The 23,429-nt window shown below is 44.3% G+C and overlaps 1 protein-coding gene across 1 annotated transcript in view; it reads right to left on the reverse strand.

Moving 5' to 3' along the window:
• ALDH5A1 (aldehyde dehydrogenase 5 family member A1) overlaps positions 1–23,429 on the reverse strand; it is a 129,970-nt gene that overhangs the window by 39,379 nt on the left and 67,162 nt on the right. The window contains exons 4-5 of the mRNA XM_069218756.1: positions 4,560–4,676; positions 2,739–2,882 (exon numbers count right to left, since the gene is read on the reverse strand). Coding sequence (XP_069074857.1) covers positions 2,739–2,882; positions 4,560–4,676 — 261 coding nt within the window. The remainder of the gene's footprint in view (positions 1–2,738; positions 2,883–4,559; positions 4,677–23,429) is intronic.

The following is a 23,429-nucleotide window of genomic DNA, read 5'->3' on the forward strand; positions in this document are numbered from 1 at the left end:
CTGCATACCAAGGGCATCAGGATTTTTTGAAGCCTCCTGCCTTAGAACGCAGATTTGTAGGTCATGATATTGGGAGGGGTATGCTAATACCCCTGCCAGAGCAGGCTTTGTTTCTGTATGCCCGAGAGTAAAGGCTCTCACCCTTGGAAAAGCAGGGTGGGGGGGTGGGGGGGGGACAGAAACCTGTCTGGTGGTGGCAGGCTAGTTAGACCAAGTCTGGAAAATGGTGGGGTTTTCAGGCAGCACCTCTAAGGTGGCCTCTGAGTGGTTGTATTAATAAATCCATTACCGGCATCAATGAGAGTTTATTAATACAAGATGTTGGACACCAAACATCCCTATTTTCAGTGAAGCCATCATGTAGCTGGGGAACTTGTACTGACCAGTGTCCTGCACATGTTCTTACAATGGCTTCCCTGTTCACTCACTATGTCTAAAAATCAACATAGACACAGCTGGGGCATATCTGCTCTTGCCGATAGGTCCTTCCATATAATATAATGCACCCTGCCTTAGGGCTGTATGGCTTGCTGTAGGGGTGATTTACATACATTACATGGAGTATTAGGGGGCATGGTACACAGGCTGTGTGCCATGTCATGTTTTCACTTTTAGCTGCACCAGCCCACAAGTGCTAGGTGAGGGGTTCCCGAGGGTGGCACAATACATGCTGCATCCCTTGGGGACATCTTTGGTACCCATGCCCTGGGTACCAGGAATACTCTTTACTAGGGACTTACTGGGGTGCCAAAGGTATTATCAATTGGGGAACAATACTACAGTTTTAGGAAAAGAGAGCCAACACTGGGGACCTGGACAGCAGGAACCCTGTACACTTTCAGTCAAAAATACATAAATTACCAGGAAAAGAGTGGGGGTGACCATGGCAAAAAGAGGCACTTTTCTACAGCTCTACTATGAGTCAGATTACTGCTATGTTTCTGCTGGAAACTATTAGGCAATGTCTTCTCTGATATTAAGCAGTCGGTCAATGGATGTCAGAATATTTGCCCTAAATAGGGCTGATATTCTAATGTCAAGTTTTCCTTTTTGAGACCACCAGGAAAAGCCTGTTGGTCTTGAAAAGGAAAAATAAAAATGAACCCCCCTCACCCTGGAAGAATCGCCAAAATGTCCGGCCATTTGTTTTTGTTTGGGGAAAAAACTGGAAAGATTGCTGCTTTGTGATTTTGTGTTTTACAAACATTGCTAAGTAGCAGCATTAAACATGGCAGCCACTAATTGAAGTGAAGTGGCTCCTCAGAAGGCACAGATATCTCCACCAGACAGGCAGAAATGTCTAAATATGTTAGGTAGTCAAATCGTACTTTATTTTGACCATGGGTCATAAAAGTTCACACATAAAACAATAAAACAGGAAAGTGCATTCATTATCATTGTGCTTTACAGAGCACCACACTGGCTTAAAATAGAATTTACATTAAATGAAAATAGTTTTTCTAAGGCCATAGTCATTGGGAGTAAAAGGTCAATCACAGGCCAAGGCCTGCAGTGATCTGCCATTGTCCATTAGGAAAACAACAAAAAAAAGACACTCCTGATACAAAGTTTTACATTTAGATGCCAAAATTACTAAAACATCTGCATCACAGAGTTAAAATTATGCAAATATTTAATAACCAACAAGATAATAAAAGTGATTACAGAATCAAGTTTTCCTGATTATTACCATCATCAAGGTAGAAGCAAATAATCCAACCCAGGATCTAAAATACTGTGACTGTTGTAAATTGATACAGTTTCATATTAATTCAAATAACATGTTTTGGCAAAAAGAGCCTGCTGCCTGCATGATCATGAGCAAAGAAAGTGGAGGACAGGATTTGCATTAGAAAAACAGATAATTTAAGCACGGTCAAATCATTAGAAACGTGTGCACAGTGTCACAAAAAACATATATCATAACTTAAAACAATTATCAAAGTCATGTTAAAATAGCGCACACACTAAACGAGTACATAGAGATAACTTTACAGCTAGCACTGGCGGTAAAGTAACAGAAACACAGGATAATAGCCCATGTACTATCTAAAAGAAATCAGTTCCAAAGCCACAAGCCCTGTCCAAGCCACAAGGTTAAATAGTTCTTTACCTGTAATACAGGCTAAACACTGTGACCTGATGCTGTAGTGGCCATATGGCTAACGGACCAAACTTCTGACAAATATTTGGTAACTGTATTTACTACCAGTGTAGACGGGTCGTATTTGCAAATTCTATGTGCATTGGCACGATCATATAAAAACAAAGCCTTACACAGAGGAATAATCCCTGAGAATTTTATATAGGGGGCAAAAAAAAAAAAAAAGTGCGGGTTTAGTTGACTTCACACATAAATTGCACTTTTTGCATTTATTGGCCTCAGGGCTGTTCTGAGAGCACCAGGTTGTTAGGTAGTCACCTGTCGTAATGGCAGAGGTAATGATCTCTGCAACCCTGGAAAGGCAGCATGCCACCCGCCAAACACTAAATGAAGCCCAAAAGAACATAAATGGTATCTTAATTCCCATGTAATGACCATAATACTGATGACCAATATTATTTTCTCTTTCACATGCATTACATTGAGATCATTGTGAAAAATTATTAAATTTTCACGGATTTCTGCTTAAGTCAAAGTAAAACAAGATGATGCTGTTTATGTAAAAACAAACAAAAAATATGGTATTTGCGATGACTGAAAAACATTCCTTTCCTTAATTTGCAACTTGAAATACCTTTCCTGTTGCAGTAGAACCAGTGAAAGAGATTTTGGCAACCAGTGGATCAGTGCAAAGTGCTTCTCCTACACTTGGTGCATTCTTTCGGGAGCAGGGCACAACATTGAACACCCCTGCTGGAATACCAGCCAGGGTAGCGAGCTGCAAGAAGATGTAACAAAACAAAATATTACCAGCACATACTCAAAATACAAACAATTTGTATGGGTGACATGAGTAATTTGAATGTGTAGAAGAAGTTATAGCAAAAACAAAATTCAAAACTCTTAATATATAACCTCCATATTTTCACATTTGTTTCCCTATGGTGTCTTTTAAGGTATAGTGCCAGGCTCCTTCCATTTACTTTTTTTTTGGGTTGCAGAAGTTAAAAGGCATTGCTTCGATAAACTCGAAGCAGAGGTTTTGTGGCTGTGTACTGTTGACCATCTCTCACACCACTCATAACATTATTAATTTTTGTGTGCAAATGGGAGGAGATGCACGATAGCAAGCACCTTGCAAACAAGAGATACTGACTAGTTTGTTGTGCAGTGTGGCAGACCTGGAACAGAACCTGGCTAGGAGGATGAATAATTGCTTCACAGTGTGATGGGGAGATCACACACTGCTGTAGGACATAGAAAAGTTGGAGCACCATTTTTTGATTGCTAAAACAAAGGCTTGTCAAACTCCTATCTACCAAAACACATTCGTTTTAAACACTAAAAAAAAAAAAAATAGCTAACCACAGTGCCTAAGGATCATGAAATATCTCACATATTTTAGTAGTTGGTGAGATTAAAGCACTCAGGTGGCAATACCAAATCTCACTGTGCTCCTGACAATAATTTTCATTAGTTTCAACTCGTGTTTTCTTCTCAAATACACAGGAGGCAAACGCTGAGTGAAGTCATTTGTAAACAATTATTCACACAGCAAGACAAATATCCTGTAAGTCATATTAAAACTGATTAGGTGGAATAACAAACAGCATTAATAGCAAGCAAAAAAATATAGAATGCGGTTTACTCCATCTGCCCATTTCCTGCAAAGTAGGTCTTCTCACAGCACCAGGAATTTGTACGAGTTTGACCTTGCTTCATCTAGCCGCCTTTATGAGAAATTGTAGAAAGACTTGTCCTTTGTAGAAATACAGGCATCAAAGTTCTGCAAATGTGATTTAACTATTCTGCAGAAAAGCGAAGTCGGTAATTAGGTTTGTTGTGTCCAAGCTCCACTCTGGAGCTCTGAAAATATGTGTGTTCTCCCTTGCACTCCATAGAAGACAGACACTAAGCAAATAAGCCTTGGTGACGACAATGAGGGCTGGTGAAATACAACTTTCCACTACACAACAGTTGTCATGTGTCCCTCCTACATGGATATTGCAAGGCTACGCATCGGCTCATTTTAAAATACACTGTGGCTACCTGCCTGGAACTGATGACTTTCTTGATAGATACTACGCATAAGCCATTCCATCCAGGATTCAGAAAGGCTAGATTGGATTTTCAATGCTGTTCTAAGAGCCATTAATTGACAGCTGGGCAGCTTAATGTTCACTGAGAACAACTGTTATATTTTCTAAATATAACCCTTACTAATACACCCAGAGGGGAATCATAAAATTGCTTTACAAGTCTCATTTTTCTAAACTAGCACCTACCATCTAGGGTATCTATTCTAGCTTATTTTATACACCATTTAATATAGAAATCACATTCCACTGTTTGGAAAATGGGGCACAGTCAAATCAAATAAAATGTTAATCTTTAAAATATACTAGACGGACAGGAGGTTCAAATTATAGTGTTTTTTCCACAGAATCGTACTCACCTCTGCCAGTGCTAATGCCGATAAAGGGGTGTCTTCTGCAGGTTTTACTACCACCGTACACCCAGCGGCCAAAGCTGCTCCCACTTTCCGAGTAATCATTGCACTAGGGAAATTCCACTAATGTGAGAAGAAAAATAAGAAGATTATAGTGTCACTTGCACATACAGATACATACAATTTGATTCCAATACATACACATGTGCCAGTTAGCAACTGCATTTCATTTTTATTGCCGAGTGAAAAGAGAAACCAGAACACATTACAAAGTAAATAAACCGAAGTCAGCTCCCACTCATTCCTATCCAAAAATAAAATCCTCATGAAATGAGCTATTCATTGTTATAGTGTCAGTCACAAATGGTAGAGTTTAATAGTATTATTATGTCACTCATTACAACCGGCTGAGGTCTTAAAAAAAAAAAAATCCTCATGTTCTCGTCTTTTACTACAACTGATAGCGCAAAACTTACCTCCACTAATCAGCTATTGCAATAATGAGTAGTCTTAAGAGGCATACAAAATTGTATTCAAAGTCAGGGCCAGAGACGAAGATTGTGCTCTTTCTTCACTTTATTTACTGGAAATTGACAAGGCAGCCCTAACTAAATCAGCAACAACACTACATTTCTCAATATGCATGTGGAAAAGAGTAGTCCATGACAGCCAATGGGGGCTTGGGTGGAAAATGAGCCTGCCCACTCTCCCATGGGCTAGTTGGGATTGTGGAGCGCACTGCTGGTGCTCAGGGAATTGAATGGTTGCATGAGGGTGGTTGGGATTTTGTGTAGTTGAGTTGTTGGGGGCAGCCTCTTTGGCCATCATCACACCCAGGGGCATGGTGTTTAGAAGTCTGCATCATATAGGTAGGCTAGCGACTCTAGTGAGTTTTTAGTAATTCATTTCGTTATTGTCGTGGTTTTGTCTGAGGATTATGTCAGAAAGGGATAGGGTGGTTGAGGCTCTACAATATTCTTCAGAATAAAGGTAGGGAGGGTTTGTTTAAGGTGGGCAGGCTTGAGTGGGTCTGAAGCGTCCACTGCATTCGTCTTCTTGGGGTGAGGGGATTGGAGTGGCAGACGCTGCGTTGGCATGTTGGCCCCCATATTTCGAAAAAGTGTAGATGGAAAAGTGCAGGCGTATATCCGACCTGAGGAAGGGGAGCTTGAGGAGGAGGGACTAGGGCCAGCCATGGCACTTCATAGGAATGTGGGTGGCAATGCAATGCTGAGAGGCGGTCCGTGGTTCTTGCAACGCTCAGGTGCATTGTTTTGTGAGTGGGTGGCTGGGCAGGGCTGCGGGCTTACCAACGTTCCTGCAGTGTTGGGTGTGTGGTGCTATAGGCTTTGTGGGTAAGCACACACTTCTCCAAAGCCTGCAGAAGGATAGGGTGGCCCTCACGCGCCCACTCTCCATGGGAGCAGTCAGAAAGGGCATTTCCTGATGCGGATAGGAGAATGGCCATTAGGAGTGCCCGCCAAGATGGCGCCACCCGCAGCAGTCACTGATCCAATTATTACATTGGATACTGGCAGTGATGAAGGGGAGGCACCCCAGTTTAGAAAGGTTGAGGGGGTGTAGGAGTCAGTGGGGAGTTTTGTGGTAGAGCAAAGTTATAGTCATCATATGCAGATTATAGCCCACTCAGTGAGCCCAATGATAAACACGGGTCAGAGGTAGAAGTTGCAAATGCCTCGGTCACTTCTACAGTGCAGGGGCAGCAGTCTGGCTCAGATTTATGTACCCAGTAGGTTGGGTCGGCTGAGTGGGTGTGGAGGAAGGTGACTAGGTTCGCCCAACCGGTCAGTGGGTTTGGTTTGCAGGTGAGGCAGTTGGAGTAGTGAGAGGACAGCATAAGGCAGCTGATTGTGTTGAAGGGGCTCAGCAGAAGATTAAATTTCTGGACAGCGGTACCCAATTTACTGAGGATACAGCGACTGCAGTTTCAGGTGAGAAGGTGGATGGTGAGAGTGCAGAGAGTAGTTTGGGGGGCAAATATAAAGCTACTTTACATGGGTAATTTGATGCAGTTGTGGGCTCATCTAGCCGTGCAGATGAAATATATTTGCAAGAGGGAATTTGTGGACGTTTTTAAGCTTTGCATAAGGAAGTCCAGGTGAAAAATTGTTCTAAGGAAAAGGAATGGAAGTTGACGCGTAGGCCAAGAGTGCCGACTACCACTGAAATTTGGACTTCTGCATTTTTTTTTATGGCATTGTTTTCTGCAAATGGCATCTGGGGTGATGCGTTGGGATGTTTAAGTCAAACATGGATGTGTTACGAAGGGCTCAAATGGATTACAGAGGTTTTGGCTGGTTCAGATACGATGAGGAATTCAGGGCCCGTTTGCCGGTGAACACAGATAAGGAGTGGAGTGACATCAACAATGAGCTGTGGATGCAGTGGATGACATTGGCCAGGCCAGTACCTGTAGCGCACATCAGGGGTGTCCCACCCAATTTGGGTGGGTAATGTCAGGAGTGGGCAACTGTCACAGAATGGGGCTTGTTGGGCCCTCAAAAGAGGTGCGTGTACCAGAACCCAGGGCAGGTTACAAAATGATTGCACAGACTGCAGAGGGAGGCATCCTGTGGTTCAATGTTTCCACTGGGTGCCGTGGGGCTGGCAAAGAACTCAGTTTAGAGAAGCGAAACAGGGCAACGGGCAGATGCAGCAAGTGGTGGGAAAAGGAGCATACACCAATTGATTTCAAGTTCTGAGTTAATGGTTGCAGTTTTGTCTCCAGCAGAAGGATGTAAAATGTTTGTACTGGGGTTTTGGACAGTTTTTGGTTGTGCTATCAAGGTCCTAGGGTGCGGCAATCGGCGAAGAATTTGAGGTCAGCATTGGCAAATCCTCAGACAGTACGAAAAAAATTGGCGACAGAAGTCTTGGAAGAAGGATTATGGGTCCCTTTGACTATAGGCTCATTTGACCATTTCCCCGCTAGGTGTGGTGCCCAAGAAGCAGCAAGGTGAGTTTAGGCGATTCATCACTTATCTTGATCCCTAGGGGAATCGGTAAATGCCTTTATCGCCAGTGAGGATTCAGTGGTGCATTATGCTTCAGTAGATAAAGCCATTGCTTTGGTGAGGTCATGTGGTGTGGGGGAAAAGTTGGCAAAATCCAATACTTTGCTTGGTTTGCAGTTTGAAGTTCAAATTTACATAGATAGGCTGTTGCCATGTTATGTGCCCCGTCTGTTCGAGAAGTTTAGTACATTTTTGCAATGGTTCTTTCAAACTGCGAAGTGTGGTGTGTCATTTGACGCACTATTTGGCTGATTTCTTGCTGGTGGGCCAAAGTGGGTCTGGTGCCTTTCTGAAGGCGTTGCAGATTTTTCAGTCATCAATGCAGGGTTTGGGAGTTCCTTTGGCTCCAAAGAAGATGTAAGTCCCAGGTACATCCATTACATTCCCGGTTATTGAGATGGATTTGGAGTAAGCGGTTAGGTGTAAGAAGTTGGAACTGAGGAAAGTGCAGAGCCTTTTGTGGCATTAAACACTTTGCCTGTTGAGTGGTTAGGGCTTTTTGCAGACGCCTTTGTTTCGCAAGGGTAAAGTTTTGCCCCATCACCGGGTGCGTTTGAAGGCATACATCAGGACAAATTTGAGGATGTGGATCTAGTTCCTCAAAAATTCAAAGTTACCAAGTGGTCCACAGATGAGGACTGATTGTGGCAAGTATTTTCTGACGCTGTGGGTGCCCATGGCTTTGGCCTTTTTTGGGATGGCCACAGGGTGGAAGGAAAGTGGCCGGAGTTGAAGAGAAGCATTGCCTTATTGGAATTCTTCCCTTTGATTGTGGCAATGGTGTTATGAGGGAAGTGGTTGGTCAACAGGGGGGTGCTTTTTCATTCTGACAACCAAACAGTGGTTAACTTGGTGAAAGCACAAAATGCCAGGGATGAGAAAAATTTGAAGCTGTTGCAGACTTTTCTTCTAAGTTGTTCAAAGTTTAACATTTAGTTTAAAGCAAAATATGTGCTGAGGTGGCAAATGATACAGCGGATGCACCATCTTGATCACACTTCACAGATTCTATGGGCTTGTACTGGGAGCAACAGGGTGAAGATAGAGATGCCATGGGATCTGTGATCGCTGGAAGAATGAGGATTTTGGACTTGATTGAGAACTCAATAGCTGTTTCCACCCACAGGAGTTAATCGCAGGCTTGGTTCGACTTCTTGCAATCCAGGGCCTACAGGAGGAGAGGGAGGGGAGGTGGAAGGTCTGGGGGGCATTGGGCTTGTTTCAGAGAAGGGATGAGGCAGTGAGTTTTACTATGGGGCAGATGGGTTTTGGCCGCTTTGCTGTGACAATTTCGGGAATGGCAGGCATTTCATTCTTTGGTACGTGTTTTTGTGGATATGATTTTATGGAGGATGATGTTAGCAGGAGGACTAGGGCGGTTTATGCGAGGGAAGGTGGGGCTCACTGTAACAGAAGGAGACCGATACATAGTAAGTTACTTTACAACATCCTATATGAACTGGAGGCTATATGTTTTTCCCCAAGGGAGGTGGCTTGATTGTCGTTGTGCATGGTTTGATTGTTTCGGGGTTTCTGACTGGTGTTGGTGTGTGAAGATGAGATTACGATTTGGTTGGGACATTTTAAGACAGATCAACTGGGCAGAGGTCATGATGTAATTTTGAGGAGGAACTTCCCCCTTGTGTGCCTGTTGGACTGCTGGTTTTCCTTTGAGTTGTGTGGGTAGTCCTGCCCGTTACACTTCTGTGCATGAAGATGGGCGTAAGTTGGCCTTTTTTCAAGTTTTAGCTGTTTTACAGCTGGCATTAGGTCACTTGGGGGTAAGTCTAACGAATTATGGTACACACTCTTTCCAGATGGGAGCAGCTACTGCGATGACGCAGAGAGACCTTTCTAGGGATTTGCAAACACTGCTGGTAGATGAAAGTCTAAGTGTTACAAGCGTAATGTGCATTCTAGTTGGGTTGGTGCTGTTTTACATGTTTTTTGTAAGCTCTGGTTTAGTGAAATGCTCCCGTTTCAATAGGTTTTAATTTTCTGTTTTCCTTTCTAGGTAGTGTTGCTGAGCCATGCAGCGACCTTTTCATGGTTTGGTATTTTGGACATTTGTTGGTCCGCATGCAGCAAAACAAGTGGAATCCTGGATTTTTAGTCAACAGCTTGGCTTGGATGGGGAAAGAGGATCTGTTTGGTTGGGGGGTGGGGAAGGGGCGGTAAGAGAACACATCAGATGAGGGTGAGCTCTTGGGAACAATATTCAAAAAGAAAACTGGCGGGGTTACTGTCTTGAGTTAGTGGTATTACATCTGGAAAAAATAACCTCATGAATTTGTCAGGTATTAACTTACTGTAGGCAAGGAAAATGGATTTAAAGCACATTAAAACTCAATGGGCAGTTACAAACATACTGTGGACAGAGTTGGAACCAAGGAGATTTTGGAGATGTGCTAGGAAGCTGGTGGCTGTGGAGAAGCAGATAAAGAAGATTAACAGAGGAATGAGAGGTTTCTGTGATGCAATGGTTATTTCTATGTTGATGCAACCTAAGGTTGTGCAGGAAGATGGGTAGTTTTTTTTTTTTTTTTTTAGGTAAGATGCTGTCCATTTATCTGTCTTAGGCAACGAGTTCTACATAATGGAAATTTGTTTGCGGACTGCAGAGCTTCTGGGGGAGAGGTTGTGAGAATGAAGCTCTGGGTATGGTGGAGTCTTTTCCTTCAGTGTGGGGCAGAAAAACGCTGGTGGGTTTTCCTGGTTGGCTAACAAGAGGACATTTGTTTTAATGGGAGGGGACGGAAAGGCAGAGCAATGAGAGGTCAAGGATATGGGCAAGGACCTAAGGGATGGAGGGGACAATGGTGTTGTGACCATATCAGGGGTACTGGAACTGTGGCACAATGTTGGGATGTGTTAGAAATGGGGTCTCTGGTTGGCAGTCAGTTTGCTCTCTGTCCAAGCAGGGCCCTCACTCTAGTCAGGGCACTGGAGAAACACACTTAGATAACCCCTGCTTAGCCCCCCTTGGTAGCTTGGCACAAGCAGTAAGACTTATCTCAGAAGCAATGTGTAAAGTATTTCTACCAACACACAGTAATACAGTGAAAACACTATAAAATGTACACCACACCAGTTTAGAAAAATAGGCAATATTTATCTAAATCAAACAAGACCAAAACAAAAATCCAACATAAACAAGTTGTGATAAGAATTTTTAAAAGAATAAGAGTCTTACTCCATAGAAAACAATGGAAACATTGATTTTTCACAAAGGACCTGATTTGTGTCAAAAATAAAGCCGCATGGGTGAGCATGCGTCGGAAAAGTCAGCGTTGCAACGATTCCGTACTCACAAGTGAGGCCATGAGTTGCTTCTTCTCTGGGCAGGTAGGCAATGCGTTGTTTGTCTCCCTTGCAAGTCAGCGATGCGTCGATTTCTGGACAAGGCACCTCGAATTTGCGTTGATTGACGAGGACTTTGACGCCCAGGGACAATGCATGAGAAATCTGGTTGCATGGTGTTAGAATACCACACTGCGTGGGGTTTGCGTTGTTTTCAGCAGCAGAAAGTGGGTGTTGCATCCTTTCTCCAGCCAGGATGAGTCGATCTCCCAGCCACGACGCAGGTGGAGTGCTGATTTTAGCCGCAAAGTGGATGGCGCGTCGTTTATCACCAACGTTGCACATGGCACATCAAAACTTTACCCACACAGCTTTCTGTGCGTGGATGTCAGCTTTTGTTCTGCCAACTTCACCTTTAGAGGGCTCAGGGACTAGATAGGGCACCATTTGGCAGGCCAGGAATCTCAACAGAGAGTCCAGATGCTGGCAGAGGAAGTCTTTGGTGGCCCTGAGACTTCAAAACAAGAGGCAAGCTCAGTCCAAGCCCTTGGAGATTCTTCTCCAGCTGGAACAGGCGTAGCTCTCTCCACTGGCAGGTAGACTTAGTGCAAACACCACTGGCTCAGAGTAGCGGTCCTAATCACCATTGAGTTTCTGTCATTGGTCACACTGTTTTAAATCGCTAGAGTGCATGGTTACAGAACTTTAGGGATTATCTATATAATCAACATGCAGACCTGGGCTTCAGGTAGTCTGCAGAACTAGTGGGACTGTTTTGTGTCCTCCAAGCCTTGCCTGTTGCATTACAACCCAGGCTGGACTAAGCTACTTGTAAAGCAGTACGAGGCCAGGAGTCTAAGGAAACCCTTAGATCAAGAGGTTAGAACTAAACTGTAAGTAGAATGCACCACTCCAACCCTAGATAAGAAAGTAGCTGCAACTCCAAAGAATGACAGTAAAATGGCTACATGCTTAGCAAAGTTAGTAAAAGATCCCAGAAGAGGTACAGACAAACCCTGGTGGGTCTGCAAGGATAAACTCCTAGATGTGACAGCCCAGCTGTTAAAAATCTTTAATGTGGCAAAAGAAGCAAAATAATCCAGTTCACGATCACACTTGAGATCTTGCCAGGCTGGCCACAATGTGCTGTCATTCTGTTGGGTCAAGAGACACGTGCCCTTACTTTCAAGTAATGTTGGCCAATACTGGAGTAGCCAAATTATTTTCCACTTTTTGACTTGCATTCAGCCTATCACCAAATCCCTTTAAGTAAAGAGTCACAAGCACTCACTACTTTTGAAACAACACACGGTACTTTCAAATATCTACGTCTACCATTTGAACTTGCATCGGCTGCAAGTGTGTTTAAAAAAATGATGGACACCTTTGTTCAGCGGTGTCTTGAATGTTCAGACATTTCAAGATGACATTTTAATATTCACTAAGAGCAGAGATTAACACATAAGAGCATTGGAGAAGGTGTTGAAAATATTAGAAGAAAGAAATGACTGAAACCAGAGTAATGTAAGTTGTTAGTCAAGAAGGTAAAGAACTTTGGTCACACAATTTCAGAGGAGGGTATAAACTCTAACTTTTCTAATCTGAAAGCTTTCAAGAATGCCCCTGCCCCATCAGACAAGGATGCTTTGCGTTATTTTTTGGGTTTATACAAGTATTATGCTTGTTTTGTCCCTTGATATGCTTTAGCAGTGTTACCTTTAAGATCACTTATTTGGTCTCACCAAGTGGATACTACTTTTGAGCTTAACAATAGAGGTTATGTTAAATCAGATACTCAGGTAATTACAGGACTTGAAGGTTTCTCATGAGGAAGCATATTTTAAGACCAATGAACATTTAGCTCAGCTTAACTCTAATATCACACATCTTACGCTTCTGGTCTCTCAGGTGGAACAAAGGGTCTCAGACCTAGAGGATGTTCAAAATACCAGCGGATCTGTGGCCAGCCAGCTTCAAACGGAGCTTGAGGAAATACAATAACAAGAGCTTGATCAAGCATCAGTAAGTCATCAGTTACTACATAATCACGAGACAGTTTCTAGACTCAAAGGGCTCAGATTAGTCCGAGAGATTATTATATGTCCTGGGAAATACTTAATCGGCATACTATTTTTCAGCAACAGTACAAACAGAATGAGCATGTAGGGAAATTCCTGGCCTGGTCAGTAAAAAGAAAGTCCAATACTAATTTGATTAAAGCTATATTTGACGACAATCAAGACCTAATTGGGAACCAGCCTAAAGATATAGAGGTTTTCCTCTCATTATACAAATCTTTACACTGCTATGGCACAAGCTAATCCATCTCAGATTAATCAGTATCTAAACTCACTTGAGCTACCAAGGTTAGACTGAGAGGCGCAAGCTCTATTATTAGCTCCTATTACTCTCTCAGATTTGACAAGAGGCAGTACGGGACACACCCAACGGAAAGGCCTCCAGAGAGGATGACCTCCCGGCCGAAGTATTAAACATTTTACTGGTCAAATTAGCCAAATTTTGGGTTAATCTCTTTAATGCGATATTAGAAGGGGTGGAGGTTCCACCCTCTTTTACCAGGGCCATAGTTGTCAGTTTTAAAAAAAAGGGTAAGCCACCGGAAAATCCAGGCTTGTATCACCCGATCAGCCTTCTAAACCATGATTATAATCTAAACTCAAATTGTGCGCTGATGATATGACTCTATATCTTCGTGCGGGCCGCTTAATATCGCCAGAGCCTTTGCAGAGATCAAGATCTTCTCTGACCTTGGTGGCTACTGGATTAATAATTGCAAGTCTGAAGCTCTTCTGTTTAATGCTGAGAAATCAGTTCAGCCAACGGGAACACAGGTCAAGTCCCAGTTATCTAGCCCTATTAGATATTTAGGGACATTTGTAACACACGATTTCTCTGATCTTTTTCAGCTTAATTATGCATCCGTCTTCAAGAAAGTTCACAGCCTACTTCAGAAATGGCAAGCCTCTTCCTTGACTATTGTATGGCGAGTGGCAGTAGTCAAAATGACGATTCTTCCTCTGTTTTTATTTATTTTTCTGAGCATAACCCTTAAAATTCCCCGCCATTTTTTTTTAAGAGACATAGACTTGATGATCAGACAATTTATATGGGCCAACAAGTAACCTCGATTACAGCTCGAAAAAACTAGCTCTCACGGTGGAGGATGGGGGTTAGTGCTTCCTAACTTCAAGACATATTATGAGGCATCCTTTTTGGATTGGGCATCAAAGCGCCACCTCAACACCCAACTCCAATTTTTATCTTAAATGTACGTTAGCAGATAGTGGTATTCAGCTTCCTCGATTCCTCAAATCACACCTCATCTCCCTAAATGCGTGAGATACAAACTGCTGTTAATTATCCGCTTCAGGATTTTGTCAATGCAGGAGAAATATCAAATTCCTAGCTTTCATCCAACATTAAGGCTTCGTGATTCCTGGATGCTAGGCTTAGATGTAAACCAGGTGTATGTTCAAAATTGGGAACAGGCGGGTTTCAAGAGATTTTCAGACTTTTTATTAGGTGATCAAATTAAGACATGGGTCCAGTGTCAAACTGAGAGGATTACTATTTCAGACGATCTCAGGTTCTCTTTCACTCAAATCCAGCATTTTCTCCTAACAGTTGAGAGATCAACTGATGCATCCAGCTCTATAATATTTCAGGCCTTCTATCGGAACTTACAAGGTATAGGTAGCTGGTACAACATCCTCCACTCTCGGCTTTCGCCTGAGATGATTTCTCAGTTTTTGATAAAAGCTGAGAATTTAACAGGATGTAAGACTGACCTACTGCATGGAGAAACCATGATATCCTATCACATAAAGCAATTAGAGGGGCACATTTAAAAAAAAAAAAACACTTTACTCCTAATGGTTGTTATAATACACCCCAGCTAGACTAAAGGAAGTATACCCTGAGGTGTCCGGCTCCTGTCCGCGCTTCCAGGCGGGTCTGGGGGATTGGCTTCAATTAAGTTTCACCTGCAAGTATTTGGTAGTATTTTGGGAGAAATATTCCAATGGGTTAGCTCTGCAATTTTGGGTACTCTTACTCCAGAGCCATCTGGAGCACTGTTCGGCATCCTGCGACACCAAGGTCTGTTAACTCGCTCAAAACAAATTTTGTTTATGGCTAAATTGTTGATTTTTCAAGCCTGAAAGTCGGCAGTACCTCCTAACTACACAACATAGGAAGCCAAGATGAAAGTTGTGCGATCGAAAGAGAAACTATATGCTCAAGGGGTAGGTGCTATGCGCAAATTCGAGGGTATCTGGAGAAAAAAAAAAACAGCGATTCATCAATAATATGGGGGTGGGGAGCCTGTATCACAGGCTATGTTATGCTTTCTTTGAGGAATATAATTGGAGGACATTATAGCTTGACTAAGTATTGTATTCTACTTAATGGCTTTGCTAAATTTCATGTTAGGTTATTACACCTGCCGAACTAAGAGATAAACAATAAAAAAATAAATAAATAAAAGTTCTTTTCACGAGTACAAGGCAAGCAAGAAAGATAGGAAGTTATGTTGCATTGTTAAAAAAATTAGTACGTACCTGCAAATATGGACAGCCAACTGATTCATAAGTGAAGGATCAAATGGTTAGGTGTACAAACAATGTAAAGGTTCAGGAAAACCTTTAGGCAAAGAATCCTGATTTGAAAGAGGCGAATACATGGAGAATGCCAATATGTGGGTGCATAACATGACAGAAGATAAAAGAAAGGATGATCTTGTCGAGGAAAACACTATGCATTAGATAATGAAGGAAACTGACAAGTGGGGATGTGAAAAGCTACACTACTAGTGAGAAATGTAAGAACTTTCCAAATAGTGAGAATAACAAGAATATGGATCTGAATGTTTTAGATGTGGCAGTGAAGGACATCTCTCAAATAACCCAGGATGTTTTGCACTATTTGCCAAGTGCAAAAAATGTGGAAAAAAGAGACACTATGCACGTTTGTGTCATGAAACTAAAGTACAAGGAGTACATTGTCTGGAAGAAGGAAATAAATTTGTGCTGAGTGTGAGAGAAGATGGATTACTGGATAACAACTCATTGGCGATACCTGAATGTGAGATCGGGGTAGGGGGAAAAATACTGTTTGTATTAGTTGATTCACGCTCACCTTATTCTGTGGAGGGTGACAAAAAATTGAGGTACGGTGTTTGGTGGGGACAAATTCGAGTTAATACCACCTGATATAAACCAGGTGGGGTATGGAGGTGTCAAAATGGATGTCTTTGGATATGCTGTGATGAAAACACAATTCTCTGATCGTGATACTGTGGGCAAGGTGTATGTAGCTAGAAGAGGCGACAACCTGTTGCGAAGGAGACACCAGAGAGATATGGTAATTAAATGTAATCCCAATGCCCAGGAGAAAGTGTCATTACTCTCAATAGAAGGATTGCAAGTTTCCCAAGGTGTTTGTTAACAACTTAAATTTGCTGAAGAACTTTAAACACAAGACCATATTGAAAAATGAGGCAACACCATTTGTAAGCACGGTGAGGAAAGTGTCTCCTTTAATGATGGAGCCCCTTAAACAGGAAGTAAACAAGTTCCTGGATGCTGAAATAATTGAGGAGATTGAATGCTCAGAGTGGTTGGCCCCGGTGGTTTTGGCGCTGAAGGATGGTGGTAAAGCGATCAGAATGTGCGTGGATCTATGGGAACTGAACAAACATATCTGGGTAGACGGACAACCCATACAAAATATTTCAGAAACTTAAGCCTTAATTAAAGATGCCAAGTACTTCACTGTCATGGATTTTCCTCTGCTTACCACCAGGTATTACTCCATTCTGAGTCCAGGCATTTAACATTGTTTGTTACTCCCTTTGGGGGGAGGAGGGATGAAAGGTTGATACACGTGTCTTTTGGACTAACCTCTGCTGCTGCTTGCTTTCAGAGAGTTATGGAAACTGTGCTGGAGGGAATACATAAGGTACTGTTTTTCCAGGGTGACATTTTGGTCTGTGGCAAGGACCATCAAGAATATGATGAACAGATGTGGAGGTGCTAGGTCACGTCCAAGAGGCTGGTTTGGTGTTAAATAGAAATGCAAGTTTCAGGTGACATCTCTGGGACACAACATCTCTAGTCAGGGAATAAGTCCAAAGTTGGATTTAGCAAACAGCACTGTGAGGCACCCAGACAAGAGAACAAAGACTAAGTGCATTTATTTTTGGGGTAAGCTGAATTTTGTTCTAAGCTTATCCCAACCTTTGCTAGTTTATCCCTACCTTTAATATTACTATTGAAAAAGAATTCCAAATTTGAGTGGACAGATGAATGTGCATTGGCCTTTTGCTACATTAGGAGTGATATTTGAAAACTGTATACATTTGATGCTTGAATAAGACAGAGGTAACAACATATGCCAGTATTTGGGGTTTAGGAGCAGTGCTAACCCAGGTGGTGGATGGCGAGGCTAAGGTAGTGGTTTTTGCTTCTCGTTCACTGAAGGGTGCAGAAGAAAGATAGTCATCAACCGAAAAGGAAGCATTGGCTGTAGCTTGGGCAACTCATCATTTCAAATGCTATCTTTCCGTTGTACCATTTGTGATGAGGTCAGACCATCGCCCACTTTGTCAAAATTTCACATGTAGAAAAACTGAGAATTTAGCTCCTAAAATTAAAAGATGGATGGAATGCTTAACAGAACTCAATTGTGTTGTGGAATGTGTACAAGGGCAAAAAATAAGGTTGCAGACTGCTTATCAAGACTACTAATTTATCATGAAGAGGATGTTGGTGTTAGACCTGGCATCCGTACAGTCGTATTATCTCCTGTTTTGTTGCTGTAACATTTTGTTGGCCTTACGACTCTGAGCACTTTACCACTGCTAACCAGTGCTGAAGTGCATGTGCTTCTCCTCTAAAACATGGTGACAATGGTGTATCCACGATTGGCATATTTAATTGGCAATTACGTCCCTTGAAAAGTGGTACACCACATAGCCAGGGCCTCTAAACTAAATGCTACTAGTGGGCTTGTAGCACTGGCTGTGCCACCCCCTAGGTAGTCCTGTAAACATGTCTCAGGCCTGCCACTGCAAAGCCTGTATGTGCAGTCTCATTGCCATGTCGACTTGGCATTCAAAACTTCTTGCCATGTCTAAAACTCCACTTTTATTACACACAAGTCACACCTAAAGGAGGCCCTAAGGCCGGCACTAGGTAGTCCATAAGCAGGATGCCATGTAAGTAAAAGGCAGGACATGTACTTTTAAGTTTTTCATGTCCTGGTAATTAAAAACTCCTAAAGTCATTTTTCATTACTGTGAGGCCTGCCCCTCTCATAGGCCAGCGCTGGGAATTCCTTATAAAACCTTTACGCTGTAATGCCTGATTTGAGAGGAGTAGCTGGATCATGTTTAGTATCATTGGAATGACCATGATAAACCCTCTTTACTGGTAAGGTCAGATTTATCATTACTATTTTTGAAATGCCCTTTTAGAAAGTGGGCATTTCTCTTCTCTCACTGCCCTCTATGTCTACAGCCTATCTCCAATATACATCTGGCCTAGGTTAGGTGACAGCTACACGTCTACATTCCCTTCAGATACCCACAACACAGGATACTCAGCTGCATATGCATTCATCCACATACGGATGGGTCTTCGTAAGGAGGTGGTTGAGATGGGCTCCCACTTACATCTCAAAGTGCAGTGGCCACGCACTCACAAAGGGGCTGATTACTCCCGACTGATAGTCTGGAGGCAGGGCTGAACTGAAATGGGGACCTGTGCACTACATAGAAAGCTTTTGAAGTCATCCCCCACATTGAATGCACTTTTTACTTTTTTTTTTTTACTTTTACTGAACCTCGACCCACTAAAATCAGTACACTTCTGGACTCAGGAAAACTCTGCTGCAGTAAAGACTGCTATCTGAAGGATCACTACTTTGCTGTGACTGACAGTTCCAAGGAACTGCTGCCCTGTCTTTCTTAGCTGCCCTGCGGCCTGCTGATCTCTGCCCTGCAGCTCAAGACTCAACCATCACCCTCAGAGTGACTTCAAGGACCTGCTGACTTGCCCTCGGTTCTACACCAGGTCTCCAGGACATGAACTAAAATTTCATAGCGGCTTCACTATAACCTGCTGCTCCCTTTCACTCAAGATTTCAGCATGGTTTAATTGCAGATCAGCTGATTAAGATTTCTATGCAGCTTCACTGTAACCTGCCGCTCCTCTTAAACCACAATTTCAGCATGGCTTCACTACAGCTCACAGGTCATCTACCCAAGATTTCAGTGCAGCTTTGCTGTAGCCTACTGCTCTTTTGCACACTCAGCTAAGTTCCAGTGTGGCTTTGTTGCGGTCTGCGGCCTGCCTATCAGGACATCTAAGCAGCCTCATGGAAACCCGCTGCCCATCTTATCAGGACTTCAGAGTACCCTTGGTGTAGCCCACCACCCCTGTTACCAAGTGACAAAGACATGCGATACACGCTGGCCTTTCCCAACCGGTGAGTCACGTTCATGCGCAACTAAGCTTCTTGCTCTCAGCCAGCCCAGCTCAGATCACTTCCCAGACTTATAGGCCCGAGCGGCCTTTACGGTTCTGCTGCACTCTCTGCATACCAAAGACCTAATCCCTAGTGTTCTTCAACCGGGCCGCTCCCGAATGGTTCTGATCAACCTACTGTGCACTCCTCACAGAGGCACACTCTTATTCTCTCAGAATACCTCAAAGATACTGAAATAAACCTACTACACAGGGCGCTTAATGTGATACCTTTTGAAAGTGGATATTCATTGGATTTTTGTCATTTTTGGTCTAGATCTATTCAGATAAATAACCTTGATGTTTTAAAACACCCGTGTGGAACCTTTTTTTTAGTGTATCATTGTGATTACTATGCATGTGTTGCACGAATACATTGCACATTGCCTTCTGGGTTAAGCCTGCCTGCTCCTTGCCAAGCTACCATAGGGTGAGCACAGGTTAAATTAGGTTGTTTACTTCTCTTGCCATGACTAGGATTGTGGACCCTACTTGGACAGGGTGTATACCTCTGCCAACCAGAGACCCAATCTCTAACAATTGGTGATGACACATTGGTGGGGTGGGTATGCAAGTCTGCAATTGATGACAAGGAATGGTCTCTGAAGCAAACCTTATGGATGCAGATTTTGTAATTCTACAGGAGTATGTTGTTAATGGGTGTCCAAACAAAAAGGATGTACCTAGCTAATTAGGAGGTTTTCTAAATACGAAGGATGAACTTTACATAGTTGAAGGGAAAGTTTTGAGGGGAGACACCTTATAGTCTGAGATAAACTTATAGATTTGGCACATGAAGGACACCTTGGAAGGAATTTGACTAAAGCCAGGCTGCATGGATGGTATTGGTGGCCAGGGATGGATCGTCAAGCAGAAGAGGTTGTTGGCAGTGTGCCAACAATGGTAAATGCAAGAAGACACGTATGGCCCCATTATCTCTGGCTGACATTACCATTGAACCTTGGACCAAACTAGGGCCAGGCATTGCAGGGCCTTTTTGAACAACTGGCTAAAGACGAGAAGTATGTTCTATTATTAGTTGATTATATTTCTAAGTGGGTAGTCATCAAATGGGTATCTTCTGTAAACACACAGGTGTTAACTGAATTTCTTACTTAAGCAGTCTCTCCGGAAGGCATATCCAAATGTAAATTTATGGACCACAGATTCCAATTAGCCTCACAAGAGATGTGTTTGTTTTTCAATTAGTTGTCAATTGTTCATTACAAAACCGCTTTATATCGTCAAAAGGCTAATGGTTTGGCGGAAAGTAAGAACAAGTTATTGAACAGTTGTGCTCAGAGAGCATTACAAACTAAGTGTTCTTTAAATAGTTTGTAATAGAAACGTGGTGGGCCCATCGTAGCACACCCAATAGTGTAACTTTTGTGTCTCCAAATGCTGCATTGAGAAGCAGGAGACCACACAAACTCAATCCAGCATGGTTGAAATTTAATGTTGGCAAGAAAGCTATGACTCAATCTGAGGAATACCTTAAGTGTAAAGCTAGATTTGATGAAAAAACGTTGGCATGTAGAAATCCATGGAATGTTGGGGATAAGGTGCTGGTCAGGAAACTGGGAATGTTAAAAAAGGGTCGATCTAAGTTCAGGGGACCTTTCATTTTTGCAAAGGTGAGGAAAAATGTAGTGGTACTGAATCCAGGTGATGTGCGGAATACAGCAACAGTGACAAAATGGAACAAAGATAAATTGCCTGGAAATTATGATGATTTGACAAAAGAAAATACAATTGTTCTGCCAGATAAAGTTATTGGAAGTTCAGTTTGTGTTGATTCTGCCAGGAGGTCTAGAATCAAATCAGCCTGGCACAAGGACTATGGGGGTGATTCTAACCCTGGCGGTCGGTGTTAAAGCGGCGGCCAACCCGCCAACAGGCTGGCGGTAAAAAATATGGAATTCTGACCCTGGCGGGAACCGCCAACGCAGACAGCCACTTTAACACTCCGCCCGCCACAGCGGTACAAACAAACAGCGCGGCGGTCACCGCCAACAGCCAGGCGGCAGACAATGTACCACCCACCCTATCACAACTCACCAATCCGCCACCTTTTCCGGGGCGGGAGCACCGCCGATAAAAACACGGCGGAAACAGACTACGAACGGGAAAACGCTCACCACTACGCACTCCAGGAGGAAGGAGGACAGCATGGAACCCGAATTAAACATCCTACCTGCTCTCGTCTACCTTCTCATCTACCACGAGTACGAAGTCCGGCGCAGACGACAACGGTGAGTACTGCACCTACGACACACGGGAGGGGGGAGGACGAAAGGTTACGGGCACACACATATGCGACCCCCCCCAACTATGTACACACCAATGCAGAGCAACAAGTCACAGTGACACCACCCAAACACCCCAGAAAAATGCTAGGACATAATCAAATTTGGAATAAATATTTATGTACCAAAAAGCTCCTGAAAAATATCGTACAACCATGAAAGATATTCACAAGAAAACAAATGACATACACATCAGTGTATAACTGAAGTAACAAGTCCTGCACATCCTACGAATCCATCATGTCCGTGGGCCAAAGTTGTGAGAAACAAGGGCAAAGCCCACACAGGAGACCTGAGTCCTTTGGAGAGAACACTGCAGGGGCATCAGATGTAAAAACTACAGGCACCTCAGGGGGAAGGGAAGGGGGGGGGGGGGCACCACAGCCACATGAGTCCACGACGCCAGATCCACGAGGAGCCACCATGCCCACTGTACCATCCTGGGGAGTGCAAAGCCACAGTCTCTCAATGTCTCTACAGTGGGTGGCTGCCCACTGGACCATCCTGGGGAGTGCAAAGCCACAGTCTCTCAATGTCTCTACAGTGGGTGGGCTGCCCACTGGACCATCCTGGGGAGTGCAAAGCCACAGTCTCTCAATGTCTCTACAGTGGGTGGGCTGCCCACTGGACCATCCTGGGGAGTGCAAAGCCACAGTCCATCAGGTGGATGACAGTCTCCACTGGTCAAGGAGGAGGCATGGTGGGCACAGTGAACCATAAACAGTGATTGAGACGGCGGTGCCCAGCGGAGCGGTGCCCAGCGGAGCGGTGCTTGAGAAGAAGGGCCCAGCGGAGCGGTGCTTGAGAGGAAGGGCCCAGCGGAGCGGTGCTTGAGACGGCGGGGCCCAGCGGAGCGGTGCTTGAGACGGCGGGGCCCAGCGGAGCGGTGCTTGAGAGGAAGGGCCCAGCGGAGCGGTGCTTGAGACGGCGGTGCCCAGCGGAGCGGTGCTTGAGAGGAAGGGCCCAGCGGAGCGGTCCTTGAGACGGCGGTGCCCAGCGGAGCGGTGCTTGAGAAGAAGGGCCCAGCGGAGCGGTGCTTGAGACGGCGGTGCCCAGCGAAGCGGTGCTTGAGAGGAAGGGCCCAGCGGAGCGGTGCTTGAGAGGAAGGGCCCAGCGGAGCGGTCCTTGAGACGGCGGTGCCCAGCGGAGCGGTGCTTGAGAAGAAGGGCCCAGCGGAGCGGTGCTTAAGAAGAAGGGCCCAGCGGAGCGGTGCTTGAGAAGAAGGGCCCAGCGGAGCGGTGCTTGAGACGGCGGTGCCCAGCGGAGCGGTGCTTGAGAGGAAGGGCCCAGTGGAGCGGTCCTTGAGAGGAAGGGCCCAGTGGAGCGGTCCTTGAGACGGCGCTGCCCAGCGGAGCGGTGCTTGAGTAGAAGGGCCCAGCGGTGCGGTGCTTGAGAGGAAGGGCCCAGCGGAGCGGTGCTTGAGACGGCGGTGCCCAGCGGAGCGGTGCTTGAGAAGAAGGGCCCAGCGGAGCGGTCCTTGAGACGGTGGTGCCCAGCGGAGCGGTCCTTGAGACGGTGGTGCCCAGCGGAGCGGTGCTTGAGAAGAAGGGCCCAGCGGAGCGGTGCTTGAGAGGAAGGGCCCAGCCGAGCGGTCCTTGAGACGGCGCTGCCCAGCGGAGCGGTGCTTGAGAAGAAGGGCCCAGCGGAGCGGTGCTTGAGAAGAAGGGCCCAGCGGAGTGGTGCTTGAGA

The sequence above is a fragment of the Pleurodeles waltl genome, chromosome 2_1 (genome assembly GCF_031143425.1).
Source record: "Pleurodeles waltl isolate 20211129_DDA chromosome 2_1, aPleWal1.hap1.20221129, whole genome shotgun sequence".
NCBI classification, from domain to species: Eukaryota; Metazoa; Chordata; class Amphibia; order Caudata; family Salamandridae; genus Pleurodeles; species Pleurodeles waltl.